General features: G+C 38.7%; 1 protein-coding gene across 9 annotated transcripts in view; it reads right to left on the reverse strand.

Moving 5' to 3' along the window:
* Positions 1-19,251, reverse strand: part of Tp53bp1 (tumor protein p53 binding protein 1) — a 100,468-nt gene that overhangs the window by 48,018 nt on the left and 33,199 nt on the right. For all 9 annotated transcript variants that reach the window (XM_074065794.1, XM_074065795.1, XM_074065798.1 and 6 more), the window contains 2 exons: positions 17,448-17,656; positions 9,846-11,172 (listed from right to left, as the gene is read on the reverse strand). In XM_074065794.1, the coding sequence (XP_073921895.1) occupies positions 9,846-11,172; positions 17,448-17,656 (1,536 nt within the window). The remainder of the gene's footprint in view (positions 1-9,845; positions 11,173-17,447; positions 17,657-19,251) is intronic.

Raw genomic sequence — 19,251 nt, forward strand, 5'->3', positions numbered from 1 at the left:
TTCACTGTCTCGTTACAAGATTATTACAACAACCTATCAATCATTTTCTCTGTCTAAAGTATCCTTCTCTCCCAATCCCCAACTCTCTCTACACACTGCAACTATAACAACCTTCCTATAAAACATGCTTTGAAACATGACTACTAGTCAAAAAAACTCCAAGGTTTCACTAGAAGATAAATTTCAAATTCATTAGTCAGCATTCAATTAACTATCAGGAGCCTACATTTCCAGACTTCCTTTAATTATTTGTGTTCACAGAGCCTCTATTCAATGTCCTCCGAAGGCTTTCCCATTTATCTGCTTTTGTTCACTCATCTAAAAGTCATCATTAATCTAGTGTAATTATCACCAAATCCTGCAAAATACATCTACTGGCATATTTCATCCTTTTAAATTTATTGGAATTTTCCACATAGTCAGTACCATCTCTAAATTATCAAGTCCCTTCTTGCTTTTCCAGATTATGGTGTGCTGTACATCAGCATACCAACCACTGAAGATATGAACAAACAAAAGGAAACTAAATACTAATTGTCAAACCACCTGTTTATCCTTACTAATAAGGACTTCACAGAATTCATTAGTCCAAAGACATATTTAAATCTCTTTTTTTTTTATTCATTTATTCACATGTGCATACATTGTTTGGGTCATTTCTCTATCCTGCCCCTGTCCCTGACCCTCTCCCCACCCAATTTAAAACTCTTAATGTCAAGGTCTCTCCTAACTTTGTTATGACTTCAAACCCATATTTTCTTCATTTATTCTTACAAGAGTTGGTCATTTCTTGTAACTGATGAAAAGTCATCTAATCAAAAATTTCTTGGAGGGGGGAATAAAGAAGAGCACTGGAAGGGGTGAATTCAGGTATGATATATGTGATACATTATAAGAAGTTTTGTAAATGGCACTATATACTCCCACCCAGCACAACAATAAAAGTAAATAAATAAAATAAAATTTTCTATATTGTCTGAACAGTCATACCTAAGAATCTTTTACATTAACAGTCAGTTAAGATGACATTCTATCAAATAGAAATTATACCATGCATACATACTATTGATCACAATGTAATAAAACTAGAATTCAACAACAAAAGTAAAGACAAAAAACATGCAAACAGCTGGACCTGACTAACTCATTACTTAATGAACAATGGGTCATTGATGAAATAAAAGAGGAAATTAAAAAGTTCCTGGAAGTCAATGAAAACTGAAAACACAACCTACCGGAACCTATGGGACACAGCAAAGGCAGTCCTGAGAGGAAAGTTTATAGCCATGAGTGCATATATTAAAAAGACTGAAAGATCCCAAATCAATGACCTAATGATACATCTTAAACTCCTAGAAAAACAAGAACAAGCAAATCCCAAAACAAATACGAGGAGAGAAATAAAAAAATAAGAGCTGAAATCAACGAAATAGAAACCAAAAAAACCATGCAAAGAATTAGTGAAACAAAAAGTTGTTTCTCTGAAAAAATAAACAAGATCGACAGACCCCTGGCAAACCTGACTAAAATGAGGAGAGAAAAAACCAAAATTAGTAGAATCAGGAATGCAAAAGGGGAGATAACAAAAAACACCATGGAAGTCCAGGAAATCATCAGAGACTACTTCGAGAACCTATATTCAAATAAATTTGAAAATCTTAAAGAAATGGACAGATTTCTAGATACATATGATCATCCAAAACTGAACCAAGAGGACATTAATCACCTGAATAGATCTATAACACAAAATGAAATTGAAGCAGCAATCAAGAATCTCCCCAAAAAGAAAAGTCCAGGACCTGATGGATTCTCTGCTGAATTCTATCAGACCTTTAAAGAACTGGTAACAACCCTCCTTAAACTGTTCCACGAAATACAAAGGGAAGGAAAACTGAATAACACATTTTATGAAGCCAGTATTACACTTATCCCAAAACAGGGCAAAGACACCTTCAAAAAGGAGAACTATAGGCCAATCTCCTTAATGAACATTGATACAAAAATCCTGAACAAAATAATGGCAAACAGAATTCAACAACACATCAAAAAGATTATTCACCATGACCAAGTAGGCTTCATCCCAGGAATGCAGGGTGGTTCAACATACGAAAATCAATAAACGTAATAAACCACATTAACAGAAGCAAAGACAAAAACCACTTGATCATCTCCATAGATGCAGAAAAAGCCTGTGATAAGATCCAACACCATTTCAGGATAAAACTCTAAGAAAACTAGGAATAGAAGGAAAGTACGTCAACATTATAAAAGCTATATATGACAAACCTACAGCCAGCATTATACTTAACGGAGAAAAACTGAAACCATTCCCTCTAAAATCAGGAACGAGACAAGGTTGCCCACTATCTCCACACCTATTCAACAAAGTACTAGAATTCCTAGCCAGAGCAATAAGGCAAAAAGAAGGAATACAAGGAATACAAATAGGTAAAAAAAACTGTCAAAATATCCCTCTTTGCAGATGACATGATCCTATACCTTAAAGACCCAAAAAACTCTACTCAGAAGCTCCAAGACACGATCAATAGCTACAGCAAGGTAGCAGGATATAAAGTCAACACAGAAAAATCATTAGCATTTCTATACACTAATAATGAACAAACTGAAAAAGAATATATGAAAACAATTCAATTTATAATAGCCTCAAAAAAAATCAAATACCTAGGTGTAAACCTAACAAAAGATGTGAACGACCTCTACAAGGAAAACTATAAACTTCTGAAGAAAGAGACTAAGGAAAACTATAGAAAGTGGAGACATCTCCCATGCTCGTGGATTGGTAGAATCAACATAGTAAAAATGTCTATACTCCCAAAAGTAATCTACATGTTTAATGCAATTCCCATCAAAATTCCAATGACATTCATTAAAGAGATTGAAAAATCTGTTAAATTTATATGGAAACACAAGAGGCCACGAATAGCCAAGGCAATACTCAGTCAAAAGAACAATGCAGGAGGTATCACAATACCTGACTTCAAACTGTATTACAAAGCAGTAACAATAAAAACAGCATGGTACTGGCACAAAAACAGACATGAAGACCAGTGGAACAGAACAGAGGACCCAGATATGAAGCCACACAAGTATAACCAACTTGTCTTTGACAAAGGAGCTAAAAATATATGATGGAGAAAGAGCAGCCTCTTCAACAAAAACTGCTGGGAAAACTGGTTAGCAGTCTGCAAAAAACTGAAACTTGATCCATGTATATCACCCTATATCAAGATTAACTCAAAATGGATCACGGATATTAATATCAGACCCCAAACTCTAAAGTTCATACAGGAAAGAGTAGGAAATATTCTGGAATTAGAAGGTATAGGTAAGAACTTTCTCAACGAAACCCCAGCAGCACAGCAACTAAGAGATAGCATAGATAAATGGGACCTCATAAAACTAAAAAGCTTCTGTTCATCAAAAGTTATGGTCTCTAAACTGAAGAGAACACCCACAGAGTGGGAGAAAATATTTGCCAGCTACACATCAGACAAAGGACTGATAACCAGAATATATAAGGAACTGAAAAAACTAAATTCTCCCAAAACTAATGAACCAATAAAGAAATGGGCAAGTGAACTAAACAGAACTTTCTCAAAAGAAGAAATTCAAATGGCCAAAAACCACATGAAAAAATGCTCACCATCTCTAGCAATAAAGGAAATGTAAATTAAAACCACGCTAAAATTCCACCTCACCCCTGTTAGAATAGCCATCATTAGCAACACCACCAACAACAGGTGTTGGCGAGGATGCGGGGGAAAAAGGAACCCTCTCACACTGTTGGTGGGAATGTAGACTAGTACAACCACTCTGGAAAAAAATTTGGAGGCTACTTAAAAAGCTAAACATTGATCTACCATTTGATCCAGCAATACCACTCTTGGGGATATACCCAAAAGACTGTGACACAGGTTACTCCAGAGGCACCTGCACACCCATGTTTATTGCAGCACTATTCACAATAGCCAAGTTATGGAAACAGCCAAGATGCCCCACTACTGATGAATGGATCAAGAAAATGTGGTATCTATACGCAATGGAATTATATGCAGCCATGAAGAAGAACGAAGTGTTATCATTCGCTGGTAAATGGATGGAATTGGAGAACATCATTCTGAGTGAGGTTAGCCTGGCCCAAAAGACCAAAAATTGTATGTTCTCCCTCATATGCGGACATTAGATCAAGGGCAAACACAACAAGGGGATTGGAGTTTGGGCACAAGATAAAAGCGAGAGCACACAAGGGAGGTGTGAGGATAGGTAAGAAACCTAAAACATTAGCTAGCATTTGTTGCCCTCAACGCAGAGAAACTAAAGCAGATACCTTAAAAGCAACTGAGGCCAATAGGAGACGGGGACCAGGAACTAGAGAAAAGGTTAGATCAAGAAGAATTAACCTAGAAGGTAATACACATGCACAGGAAATCAATGTGAGTCAATGCCCTGTATAGCTATCCTTATCTCAACCAGCAAAAACCCTTGTTCCTTCCTATTATTGCTTGTACTCTCTCTTCAACAAAATTAGAGGGATTCCAAGATGGCGGCTAGAGGTAGGAAGCAGAAATCAAGCCTCCTATAGTGAAATCTTGGAGAGACGCTGGAGACACACTTTGCAGGCCTAATCACTGAGAAAAGGCATAACTTTGACCCCTCCACATCTTCAGCCGGCGCAGAGAATCTCCACTTCACATTAAAGGGAGAATTGAGGAGGGCCCCCGGGGCCACCGGTGGCCGGCATGTAGATGGCTTGGGAAGACGCGGACCAGGTGAGCTTCACGGTACCGCGGTAGCCCCACAGACAAGCCTGAGCCAGAGCAGCATAGCCCTCTAGACAGACTGACCTCCACCCAGGGAAAAAAAGAGAAACTGAGTAACAAGCAATAAGAACAATTAAGACACGCTAGAAAGAGGGTGAGGCGTCCTGAGCGCCAAAGATTGGGGGAAGGGAATCCTTCCCGGGACAGTAAATAAACAAGCCGGGCGGGCGGAGAGCCTCTGGCAGGAGCAGGGCGCGCACCTAGCAACCAGGAGTGGGGAAGCTTGTGAGAGTGGCAGAGGGAGGAAAACTCCACAGGAGAGGAGGGAAGACCCACTTCCCACGTGAACTGTAAATAAACATGGCGGCCAGCAGGAGCAGCATCACCGCCCAGTAAGCAGGAGCAGGAAAGCTGCTGAAAGTGGCAGTGGGAGGAAGACTTCAGAGGAGAGGGGGGAAGACCCACCTCCCACATGAACTGTAAATAAACACGCAGGCCTGACAACGCAGGTGCAGTGTCACCTTTCCCAGTGCTTTGAAAGGGGAAAGCTTGTAGTAGAGGCTCCCACACAGGAGAACTCTTAACAAACAAAGCCTGTGGGACCAGGTGAGTGCTAGCTCACCCCAGAGATCTGCATAAATAACACCGCCAGCTATAGCAGGCTGAGAGCAGCAGGCAGGCAAGCCACAGCTGCAGATACCATTGTCAGAACTGTCTCCAGACTCTTTTTTTTTCTTTTTCTCCCTACCTTTGATGCACCTGCAAGCCGAAAAACTTACTGAAACTGTATTGCATTTGAACTTGGGACACTTTGGGTGTGTGTGTGTGTGTGTGTGTGTGTGTGTGTGTGTGTGTGTGTGTGTGTGTGTGTGTAGTTTTGTTCTACTTTATGCATCCTCTTTGATGAGAAAACTACGTGTGTGTGTGTGTGTGTGTGTGTGTGTGTGTGTGTGTGTAGTTTTGTTCTACTTTATGCATCCTCTTTGATGAGAAAACTACAGAACAACATCTGAGGCACCATCTCCAGGACTGGAGACTGAGATGGACATGCAAATTATTAAGACTGCAACTGCATTGCATATAAACTTGGAAGTTTTTTGGTTTTTTTTTTTTTTTTTAATTTTCTATTTTCCATTTTATTTTAATTCATTTTTATATATAGATATTTCTTTCATTTACTTATTTTTTCTTTTTTTTATCTTTGATTTTCAATCCTCTCTCATGTCTGTTCAGCTTACTGTCAATTAGTACACTAACGCTCCCTGTTTATACCTTTGAAACTTTCTTATCTGAAACCTTGTTCTGCTTTCTCCCTCTTGTCTGTATATTTGTTTTCCCCTTTTCTTTAACTTCTTGCTTTCCATCTCAGCTTACCATTCCATTCTAAATATTACCATTGTTATTATTACAAGCTAGAAAATACTTAATTGCACACAGTACAAGGACAGTAACAACACCAAAGACAATGACGGGAAGACAGAAAAAACAGGGAAACCAGTTTCCCCACAGCAAAAAATTAGTACAGGAACCAGAGGGGAATGAAGAGAACAGAAACTCAGATCCAGACTCCAACAAAATGAAGATAAACTATGCCAAAGGACCCAATGAAGCCCACAAGAATAATTTAAAAGAAAACATACTACAAGTACTCAATAAGAATTTTATAGAGATGATACTGGATAAGGTCAACCAAAATGTACAGGAGACACTCAAGAAATTCCAAGACAACAAAAATAGAGAATTTGAAAAAGCAAAAGAAGAAATAAAGGAAACCATAGAAGCACTGTATAAACACCAAAGTGAAAGAGAGAACACAATGAATAAACGGATAAATGAACTCAGGACAAAAATAGACAACATTAAAGAAGAAAACTGCCAGGATATAGAAAACCTCAGAAAAAAGAATGAAACAGAACTGCAAAACAAAACGGAAGGCCAATCCAGCAGAATAGAACAAACAGAAGACAGAATCTCAGAACTTGAAGATGAAATGGTAATTAAAGGAAAAACAGAAGAACTATTAATTAAACAACTCAAGACCTGTGAAAAGAAAATGCAAGAACTCACTGACTCCATCAAAAGACCAAACTTGAGAATCATGGGCATCGAAGAAGGAGAGGAGGTGCAAGCGACGGGAATGAGTAATCTATTCAACAAAATAGTAACGGAAAATTTCCCAAATCTAGATAAAGATATTCCCATACAGATGCAAGAGGCCTCCAGGACACCAAACAGACCAGACCAAAACAGAACTACTGACAACATATCATCATTAAAAGAACAAGTTCAGAAACTAAGGAAAGAATATTGAAGGCTGTAAGAGAGAAAAAACAAGTAACATACAAAGGTAAACCCATCAAAATCACAGCAGACTTCTCAACAGAAACATTAAAAGCAAGAAGAGCGTGGGGTGAGATCTTCCAGGCACTGAATGAAAATAACTTCAACTCCAGGATACTCTACCCAGCAAAGCTAACATTCAAAATAGATGGAGAAATAAAAGTCTTCCATGATAAGCAGAAACTAAAACAATATGTGACCACAAAGCCACCATTACAAAAGATTCTGTAAACTGAAGAGAACACCCACAGAGTGGGAGAAAATATTTGCCAACTATACATCTGACAAAGGACTGATAACCAGAATATACAGGGAACTTAAAAAACTAAATTCTCCTAAAACTAATGAACCAATAAAGAAATGGGCAAGTGAACTAAACAGAATTTTGTCAAAAGAAGAAATTCAAATGGCCAAAGAACACATGAAAAAATGCTCACCATCTCTAGCAATAAAGGAAATGCAAATTAAAACCACACTAAGATTCCACCTCACCCCTGTTAGAATAGCCATCATCAGCAACACCACCAACAACAGGTGTTGGCGAGGATGCGGGGGAAAAAGGAACCCTCTTACACTGTTGGTGGGAATGTAGACTAGTACAACCACTCTGGAAAAAAATTTGGAGGCTACTTAAAAAGCTAGACATCGATCTACCATTTGATCCAGCAATACCACTCTTGGGGATATACCCAAAAGAATGTGACACAGGTTACTCCAGAGGCACCTGCACACCCATGTTTATTGCGGCACTATTCACAATAGCCAAGTTATGGAAACAGCCAAGACACCTCACCACTGACGAATGGATTAAGAAAATGTGGTATCTATACACAATGGAATTTTATGCAGCCATGAAGAAGAACGAAATGTTATCATTCGCTGGTAAATGGATGGAATTGGAGAACATCATTCTGAGTGAGGTTAGCTTGGCCCAAAAGACCAAAAATCGTATGTTCTCCCTCATATGTGGACATTAGATCAAGGGCAAACACAACAATGGGATTGGACTTTGAGCACAAGATAAAAGCGAGAGCACACAAGGGAGGGGTGAGGATAGGTAAGACACCTAAAAAATTAGCTAGCATTTGTTGCCCTTAACGCAGAGAAACTAAAGCAGACACCTTAAAAGCAACTGAGGCCAATAGGAAAAGGGGAACAGGTACTAGAGAAAAGGTTAGATCAAAAAGAATTAACCTAAAAGGTAACACCCACGCACAGGAAATCAATGTGAGTTAATGCCCTGTATAGCTATCCTTATCTCAACCAGCAAAAACCCTTGTTCCTTCCTGTTATTGCTTATACTCTCTCTACAACAAAATTAGAAATAAGGGCAAAATAGTTTCTGCTGGGTATTGAGGGGGTGGGGGGAAGAGGGAGGGAGCGGAGTGGGTGGTAAGGGAGGGGGTGGTGTCAGAGGGGAGAAATGAACCAAGCCTTGTATGCACATATGAATAATAAAAGAAAAAGAAAAAAAAATTAGAGATAAGGGCAAAATAGTTTCTGCCGGGTATCAGGTATCAAGGGGGTGGGGGGGAGAGGGAGGGGGCGGGGTGGGTGGTAAGGGAGGGGATGGGGGCAGGGGGAAGAAATCACCCAAGCCTTGTATGCACATATGCATAATAAAATAATAATAAAAAATAGTAATAATAATAATAAAATAGCTGACTCCACCAATTAATGGAATAAACAAAAATTTATGAATAATAATATGAACATAACTAGCATCTCAGTGTTTTAGAAACTTCTTTTGTATGCAATTGTTAGAATAACTCAAAAGTACTCCTGCCTGGTGTGGTGGTACACACCTGTAATCACAGCATGTGGGAGGTGGGGGCAGAGGAGTGCAAGTTCGAAGGCAGCCTGAGCTACACAGTAAGATGATGTCTTTTGGCAGCACTGGCGTTTGAACTCAGGGCTTCATGCTTGCTAGGCATGTGCTCTACCACATGAGCTACTCCGCCAGCCCAAGATGATGTCTTAAAAAACATCATGTCTATAGCTATTCAGAAGACAGAGATGAGGAGGAGCATAGTATGAGGCCAGCCTGTGCAAGTAGTTGGTAAGACCCCATCTCAACCAATAAGGTGCACATAGTAATGTGTGCCTGACATCCTAGCTATGCCAGAATTGTAAATAGGATCACAGTCCAGGCCACCGTGGATATAAATGGTGAGACCCTACTCAAAAACTAACCAATGCAAAAAGGGATGGAAGTGTGGCTCAGGTGGTAGAATGCCTGCAAGTGTGAAGACCTGAGTTCAAACCCCAGTATCACCCCAAAACAATTCTTAAAAAGAGATCCTTGTACTTCAAAGAAACTGCAGCAGTAAATAAATATGTTGGGGCTTACCTAAAATGCATGAGGCCCTGGATTCAATTCCCAGAACCACACACACATACACATGTGTACACTTTTTGTAAGTGTGTATCTGTGTGTGTGGAGAGAATGAAAGCACATACCAAGGTAAGACCAACATAAGATGAAATTTCTAAATACTCATATTGACTACTCCTGAGTTATACAGTTGATCTCTGATTCCACAAATAATTTTATCTATAAAAGAAAAATAAAACCCAAAATCTTAAATTTCCCAAATATCACTGGCTGTTCATAAATATACTCTCAAGTTAATATTGAGTACAGACACAAGCATGTAGCTGTCTCTATCTTCCATAGCAAATGACAATCTGGCTACATACTCAGAATAGTGGGCAGTCACTCACCACTAGAGCTTTCACAGAAGCTTTGTGAGACACGGGCAGGGACCTTCTCCAGCTGCTGGGCTGCTACACCTGAGTCCAGCTGTGTGGCATTGGCCACTTTTAAGTCTTCTGTTAATGAGTTCTCTGCTTTCTCCTGCAGCTGGGGCTGCTGCATCTCCTGGTCAGGTATGGGAGGTTCCTCTGCTCTCGCTTCAGGCAAGGGACGCTGTGGAGCATTTTCCTCTATGGATTCCGTTTCCACTGTCACCGATTTCAGATTTCCCTCATAATCTATATTCTTTTCTTCCTGGGGATCTAGTCTATTCTCAGCACATGGTTCTATTTCTGGAGCAACATCCTCCCACGACTGGGAATCTGAGCCTTTCTCCACTCCTTCCAAAGGTTCACAAGAAACATCACCTCTAGGAGATGGCACCTTCACATCTACAATGACAACACTTGAATCCTCTGAAGTAGCTTCTTCCCAAGCTTCTGGATCCTTGTGTTCTAATTCTTGGTCAAGTACTGGAAGCTTCTGGGGAGAAGTGATACTGATTACACTGGTTTCAACTTCCATAGCCTCTGGGCATTCTTGTTTGGGGATGTCCTTTCGAAGACACAGCCCCTGGGATTGAGTTTCAGTCAAAGAAAGATGCAATGGAACACTCTCCAAACTTTCTTCTTTTGACTCCTCTCCATGACTTTCACAAGGAGTCTCAGGGATTTCTTCTATCTCAGACCCTGAAGACCCCTCCTCTGGATGGTGTTCTTTAATTTCCATAGCTTCCTCCTGATCTAAGACACTAGAAAGAGCCTCAGATCGAGTAGCTGGAGAAGGAACTGCCTGACTCCCTGAATCACAAGTGAGATCAATACAGACATCATCTGCTACAGTTTCTTCTCTGCCTTTGCAACCAGTGGCTAAAATACTAATGTCATCTCTACTTTCTGTGTCATCTCCTTTTGTTTTGTCATCATTCTGACTCAGTTCTACTTGGCCATGTTGTGCTGGATTCATTAAGACACCATCATTTTCAGCAGGAACAAGCTGAGAATTGAGAACTGGAGACAAGGGTTCAGTATCCTCAATCTGAGTGTTTTCTCCATCTTCATCCATCCTATGAGAACTCAAGCTCTCCATCTTTGGGGACTGACTATACTCACTTGTAGAAAGCATCAACTTGCAAGAATCCCCTGTCAAAGAGAGCCCAAGATCCCCAGAGGAATTCTTTGGTTCAATCTCTGCAGTTTTAGAACACTCAACAGTGAAGGATGAGCTATGCAAATCTTCACCTTTCTTCCCATCGTTTGGTCGTTCTTCCAAACTTGGTGATGGAATGAAAATATCCTAAGGAAGAGTAAAACAAATCATCATTTGTCCATATCATGTTTCTTTTATGTTTATCCCTCAGATACATCTAAAATTTCTAAATCAATTATTCAAGAATTAAAGAACTCTAGGACTATCATTCTCAGAAATACAACGTTCATAATCATCAGTCTTTCATCTACACAAGTCACTCTGTCTTGTGCATTTCTTAGGAAATCTGACACAGAATAGGCATAATTCAAACAAAAGCCTAAAAGCACTAACAATCTTACAATGACAGAAACACATTTAAATTTAAGTACATCACCAAACTGCTAAAACCATATCATGTGTATGATGGGCCCTTGATTACACAGGAATATTTTGGAAGTATGCCATAGAGCCCACTTCAGATCTCACAAAGTGGGGCTATGTATTCATTTTGCTTCCAACTATCCCACAATATGCTAGCATTCACAAAGCAGATGTTAAAATTCAAAGTTACAAAAGTACTGGGCAATAGAGAAGTTATTAGGCAAAGAAGTATTAGGCAAAACACAAATAAATATATCCCAGAAAAATGTCTAACGTTAAAATAACAAAACCAAATACTGACAAAAATGTGAACTACAATTCTCATACACTGCTCGTAGGAGAGCAAAAAGAAACCGATCCTTAAGAAAACAGTACAGCAGTATCTTCTAACGTTAAACATGCATCACCAATAAAACTCAGAAATTCTGTTGTAGCCATTTACCTAAGAAAAATAAAAACACATGTCCACATAAAGATGTGTATGTAAATGTACAGTGTCAGTCATGATAGTCCCAAATGGAAAAAGTCCCAAATGGAGAATGGATAAACTGCGGATATACATGTAAAAATGAAGTAAATATTAATATATGCAACATGAATATGAGAAATGTTAAGTGAGAGCTCAAACACAAAAGACTATACATACTCCATGACTTCAATCATATGAAATTCTAGAATAAAACAAAAGCATAATGACAGAAAGCAGATGTATAGTTGCCTAGGACAGGAAAGGGGAGTATTGGTGGTGGAGTGAAATCAACCTCAACATAGTAATATCAACCACAAAGAATTTCAGGGAACACTTTAGGATAAAGGAACCATTCCATAATGATGGGATGGTTATACTACGTAAAATTTCAGTCAGTTGGAGTGGAAATGAGGGAGTTAACCACTATTTTTGGTGGTACAGAAGACCTGGTATCTGCAGTCTGTGGTTCCAAGGGACCATCATTGAGGAAAACCACAAATGCTCAGGATGTACAGTTCAGTGTGCACTGTGGATGCCTGGCTCATTTCTCCTATAATGCCACCCAACTTCCACTAAAGATCTACTGCCTTTCAAGAAAGCTCAGATTTTCACTTTAGCACTTAAATATGTTAACTCTTGCTTTCTGGGCACCATTTGCTTTTTGGGAGGCCTTATTTTCACAAAATGAAGGGCAAGGAAATACCCAGCAGCTCACATGATTTAAACACAAATGACAATAACGCAGGACTGACTGAAAGCTCCTCCACATCCTCTGAGCTATGTAATGCATGTGCCAGGAATTCAAAATTTTTGTTTTTGAAATTTTTTATTTCTTTTAAATTTTTTCTTTGACTGCACTTGGTCAAAACCACTTGCAGTAAGTCCAAGAATAAGGCAGGCTTACTGTAAATGGGATCTGAACTCAGGGAGAAAAAGGCAATCCAATTAACAAGTGTATTAGGAAAGAAAGAAATTCACACAACTGCCTCTATCCCAATATTCTCTTCATTATCTATCTTCTTATAAATATTTATATTTTACAACATCAAAATTAGGTTAATTTGAACTCCAGTAACCAAGGTACAGAATAAATAACAGATGTGCAAGGGTTATCCATTAAGAGTAACATGTAGCCAGATACAGTGGCTCACATCTGTAATCCCAGCTACTGAGGAGGTGGCGATCAGAAAGATAAAGGTATGAGGCCAGACCAGGCAAAAAGTTAGTGAGACCCCCATCTCAACAAATAAGCCAGGAGTAGTGGCACATATCCTAAATTCCAACTATGAGGGAGGCCAGCAATCCAAAACTAGCCCAGGCAAAAAAATCCAAGACCCTAAGTACTACCAAAAAAAGAAAAGATTAACAGTAGGAATTTGATATATAATGAAAGACAGCAAGGAGCTTTCAATAAAAATAGTAGTCTCAATATACACATCTATTTCAACTACTTCTAAAACTCTGCTATGCAACGGTAAAGGGATTATTTTTTTCTAAAAAGTATAAATTCTGACGAAAAAGAAAGGCAAAAAAAAATTCTAGAAGAGTGGTAATATAGTTGGCAGACTAGTAAAAGCTGAATTCATAAGCCAGCATTTGAGAACCAACCAGAGTTATGCCACCAAACCACCCCTATAACCTACCCCTCAAAAAATTATTTAGGACTTGACAGTAGCACCAAGTAATTCTGAAAGTAATGGAGAGGGTGGTGCTAAAAACAGGAGGGGTGGTTGGAAATCTATTAAGAAGCAATTCAACTTCCACATCCTCTGTCCCTGCCCCTTCTATGCAGTGTCCCTGGACTGGTGGACAAGAGGCACAATTATCAGGAATTACTAACAGAGAACAGGGGAATTAAAGAAAAACCTACCTACTGAATGGAACCTCCACCTGCTCGTAACACCCCACCACATGCCCTCTTCCATCAGCGGACTTCTAATGGAACACCTAGGCCTGCACCCAGCAGACAGGAGATTACACACTTTCCTGGGGAATCTGACCAGCCGAAGATGATCAAGACACTACAGTGAATCCCAGAAACAACGAGCCCAACCACCACCTCACAACTAACATCTTTCTGGCATTTCTCTCTTAAGAATCAGCAAACAGACATAAATTTTTACATATTTACTACTAATCATTAATAAGCATTACCAGACATCTGAGGCAAGCTTCTAATTCAAGTGAGAGCAAAACAAAACCAAGCTGGGTAGCTCAGCAGTAGAGTATGTGTAAGGCCTTGGGCTTAATCCCTAGCACCAAACCAAAACTTGCTTAAAGAGCCTGGCATGGCGGCACACATATACACAGCATTAGGAAAAAATACAAAGCAGGAAGATCACAAGTTCAAGGCCAGCCTGGGCTACATCATTATTAATATCTTTAGAGAGATAATGTAGTATAGCCATTAAAAAGGACAAAGTGCTATTTAAAAAATACCGAGAAAAAAAAAAAAACTTTAGAAATTAAAAGCACAAGGAAACAAAGTAGTAACTCACAGAAAGGTTAACATAGATTGCTTAACCCTGCAATTGTACCCACAGACTACGAGTATATTTAAGAGAATAAAAACCAGAAGAGGCTAACCTACAGAGACAAAAAGTAGATTAGTGGCCTCACAGGGCTTCGGGTGGAAACACGAAAGTGCTAATGAGCATGGTTGGTTTGGTTTGGTTTTGGGGGGATGAAAATGTTCTAAAACTGGATTGTGGTGATGAATGTCTAACTGTGATTATACTACAAGCCATTGTACTGTACTCATTAAATGAGCAAATTCTATGATACATTAGTTATATATCAATAAAGCTATTTAAAAAAAAAAAAGAAAGAAAATCACCCAGATGTTCTGGGAATCACCCAGAAAGCTGAATAGAGTAGAGAGAGAGAAATCAGGACACAAAGTTAAGTAAATTAAAGTTACTTTAGGAGTTTCAACATCCAAACAATAGATATTCCATTTTAAAATAATAAAACAAAAGGGAAGAAAATAAAATAAACTTCCCTGAACTGAAGGATCTGAGTTTCTAGACTGAGAGAGTCTAGGAATTGTCCAAAACAGTCAATGAAAATAGATCCATGCCAAAGGTCTGGAAATGTCAGAACACTCAGGACAAAGAGAAGACCCTATATCTTTAGGATTCCAGTTTTTAAAAAAGCCACGTATTAAAGGTCAAGATCAGATCAGCCCACACTTCTCAACAGCAACACTATAAGCTCCAAGACTACAAAGCAGTGCCTTCGAAAATCTTAAGGGGAAATATTACCAATCCAGAATTCCATATACCTACAAACTGTAAATCAAAGAGGAGACTGAACTGCGATCCTCCTGATCTCTGCCTCCTGAATAGCTAGGGTTACAGGCGTGAGCCACCAGAGCCCAGCTATAAAACCAAACTCTTAACTTAAAAAGCTGTATTATAAAGGTCCCCTTCAGAGATTTTTTAGGAATCTAGAAAAATAAGACTGCACTGGGCTGAAACATGTCAAAATGAGTCCAAGGAAATTTGACTAGCATCATCCTAGGTTCTGGGAATCTCTAAACTATGTTTAAGATCACTTATTTGTCTCAAATTTTCATTGCTGGTTTAAAAGCTTCATTGCTGAAGGTATTTGGTAAATGTTGCATGTGGAACAGTTTCTTCAAACAGTGCCTTGTTCTTAAAGTTCTTGTTTCTTTGTGGCCAGACATCAAATCTGCCCCAAGTAAGAATACCTTTGCAATAGCATTCATTCCATAAAAGTCCTGTTTGGTTGCTGATAAATATCTGCAAGCATTGTCTTTAAAATCAGATACATTTTCTGGAAAATCCTTCTCAATGCTTTGTGTCAGTACTTACAGCTTATCTTGAAATGCTAGTAACTTGTATATTATGTTTATGTACCGCTATAACACAAAAATAAAAGCTAAATTGGCCATGGTGGTACACACCTATAATCCCAGCACTCAGAAAGTTGAGGCAGAAATATTGACCAAGATCAAGGTCAGTTTGGGCTACACAGTGAGACTCTGTTTCAAAAAGGTAAAGACAGAGGACTGGGAGCGAGGCTCAAGTGCCAGTGTGCCTGACTAGCAAGCACAAGCCCCTGAGTTCAAACCCCAGTACCACAAAAGAAAGAGGAATTTTTTTAAATGAAAGATGTTGGCTTTGTTAGTTTACCATGTAGAATTGTGCTGTCCAGCAGGAAGCGCTAGTCACATGTAGCTGTTCAACACTTGAAACAAGTTGATTCAAACTGAGAAGTGCTATTAACTGTAAAATACTGGGTTTTAAAGAAGTAGTTTGGAAGAAAGACTTTTTTATATTGCGTATAAGCTAAAAGAAGCATTTGGGGTGTATTAAGTTAAATACAAATATTAAGTTTAAAAAAAGAAAAAGAAAAAAAAGACACATGGAGGTTGAGCACCCACCACTTGAAGGCACTGCATGTATATATGTATTAATTTGCAGAACCTTCACAACTAACCTCTGAGATAAGATGATCCGTATCTCCATTTGGTTGCTGAAGCTCAGTTCCAATTGGCCACAAAGGAAGTAACGGCAGAACCAAGGGTTCTGACTTGAGAGACCTTGTGCTCAACCACCCCACCAAATTGCTTCTAATAATTTACATGAAACAGAATTCTTCTACAAAGTAAACAAGTTTTAAAACTCCAGAAAGTAAATTTCTTTCTTCCTACTCTCCCCTCCTTGCTAAATTTATGACATATTTCATTACTATTCATTTTTAAATTTTATTTTTAAAACTTGTAACTTGCAACACCACCTGCAAACTAAAAAGCATAGAAGAAATTCTCCCAGTAATACTACAATAATTGACCAAATGTAAGATCTTACTGGAAAGGACATTATTAAATTGTACATAGTCATTTCAATGAAATTAAGGACCTTCAACTCACTATGAAACCTGCATTTCATTTCTTTAAATATTTCAATATACAATAATACAAATTAGATGCTAGTTTCCCCATGCTTTTTGAAGAACATACGTATTAAAAAACTAAAAATCTACTTTGGGAGCAGGAAATATTTCTCCTTTTTCCCCCCATTTCTCCCTACCTTTATCCTGTTATACTAAATTTCTTTCCTAATAAACTTTTCTTTCCTAATAAACTTTGCTGTCATTTTCACTACAAAAAAATAAAGTGCAAACTTAGTCCCACAAAAAAAAAAAAAAAAAACTAAACATCCCAGCAACTTGAGAGGCTGAAGAAGGAAGATCAAGAATTTAAGGTCAGCCAGGATAACTTTTGTGAGACCTTATCTCAGTAAAATTTAAAAGGAGCTGGGGATATAGCTCAGTGGCAAAGTACTTGCCTACTATGTGCAAGACCTTGGGTTCAAGCCCTAATACTGCAAAAAAATAAATAAAAGCACCCTGATGCTCTCTGTTACAGGAATGATTAATTACTTATGGTATAGCCACTTGGAAATTGTACACAACTTGTGGAAGGATAATATGAAGTCAAACACTAGCACCACACACACACACAAATAAATTATATGGAAAAAACTCTTTCTACAACACTCACATGAGAAAACTCAGGCTGGGATGGGATAGAAAGCAACCCAGGAGTGAAGACTGGTGTGCTCTGAGACACTGGTGTTGAGGCTTGTGGTGATATGGTGGGCCCAGCTGGGAGAGGTGGGTTTTCTATTTCTACTGTTTCATTACTTTGAAGCTTCTGTTGAAAAGGCTCACCTCCTGCTTCAGATAATACTGACATATCCATTGGTTCATCTGGTTTAAAATAGGAAAAACAAATTAAGAAATAGTCACCCATCAATATTACTAATGTTCTAAGAATTACATCACAGAAATTTCTGTTCCTAAAAAAAAAAAATAGTGACTTTTCAAAAAAGTGACAAATAATAGATGGATCCCAGCAAAATTTCCTTCCCCTGGGGAGGTGGAGGGATGCTCCTATTTTTAGACACAGATTAAATTGGGTTTCATGTGGGGAGTCTCACCCACCCATAAGGTATGCTAATTTGGCTCCTCTAAGACTTTACATAACTCACTTTTCACACTTTACGTAGCAATGCCCAGAATGATGCCCTCTAGTTTAACCACCACCGATTCTGCCCCAGAGCTTGAAAGGCAAAGGACTTGTTCACTCTTTTAAGTAAATATCTATATATTCATAAATTCATTGTATTCACATTAAAAACTTCTAAGTGCAGAAAAATGGATACAAGTACAAATACAGAGGTAGGAAGGAAAAAGTACCAATGCTAATTAGCTCTAGATACGTACACAAAACATCACTTTCTCATAGTATCCTACCCACCTATAGGTTCCCAGGCCCTTCTTCAGAGTCAGCCTATCTAGCTATTTGATTCATCATCCTTTGCACCTCTCTTACAGCTTTGACTCCAACCATGCTTCCTCCAGACCACTCATAAACTACTTACACCATTTGCTCTCCCCTAGTCTACATTGATGCTACCAGCTACTCACACTCCCAACCTCAAAACCTACTTAGCTTGGGCTCAACCTCACATACCAGTCCAATGCTAGCTTGGGATCTGGTGCTACAGGTCTTTAACACACTACCATGGCAGCACTAAGCATGTTCATCTCACCTTTTGACCTTTCATGCCACGACAAAGCACATTAAGAAACTATTTTAGGTATTACATATAAAAATACTTTAAATAAATAACCTAAGATAGATAGTAAAATAAATATAAAAAGCATAAGCCCAGCTCCAGTGGCTCACGCCTACAATCCTAGCTACTCAGGAGGCAGCGATCAGGAGGATCATGCTTCAAAGCCAGCCGGGGCAAACAGTTCCATAAGACCCTATCTTGGAAAAACCCTTCACAAAAATGCTGAAAAAGAAAAAAACTTCCAACACAAAACAGAGCTGGTGCAGTGGCTCAAGGTATAGGCCCTAAGTTCAACCCCCCAGTACCACAAAAAAAAAAAAAAGCATATATAATCTCACAAATGCTGATGCACATATTAAGCGAATTCATTAACCTAAAAGACAACTGACACTGGGAAATACAATATGTTATATGAAAACAAGAAAACTGAATCATATACATAATATGATACCAACTGCATAAAAATACTTTAAGAATTTATTAAGCTGAACTGGAGGTGTGGCTCAAGTGGCAGAGTGCCTGCTTTGCAACCACAAAGTCCTGAGTTCAAACCCCAGTCCCACCAAAAATAAATAAAAGAATTTATTAAGCTGGGTGCCAGTGGTTCATGCCTGTAACACTAGTTACTTGGGTAGCTAAGACCAGGAGGATCACAGTTCAAGGTCAGCCCAGGCAAACAGTTTAAGAGACCTCATCTCCAAAATAACCACAGCAAAATGGACT

Source organism: Castor canadensis, chromosome 2, assembly GCF_047511655.1.
Source record: "Castor canadensis chromosome 2, mCasCan1.hap1v2, whole genome shotgun sequence".
NCBI classification, from domain to species: Eukaryota; Metazoa; Chordata; class Mammalia; order Rodentia; family Castoridae; genus Castor; species Castor canadensis.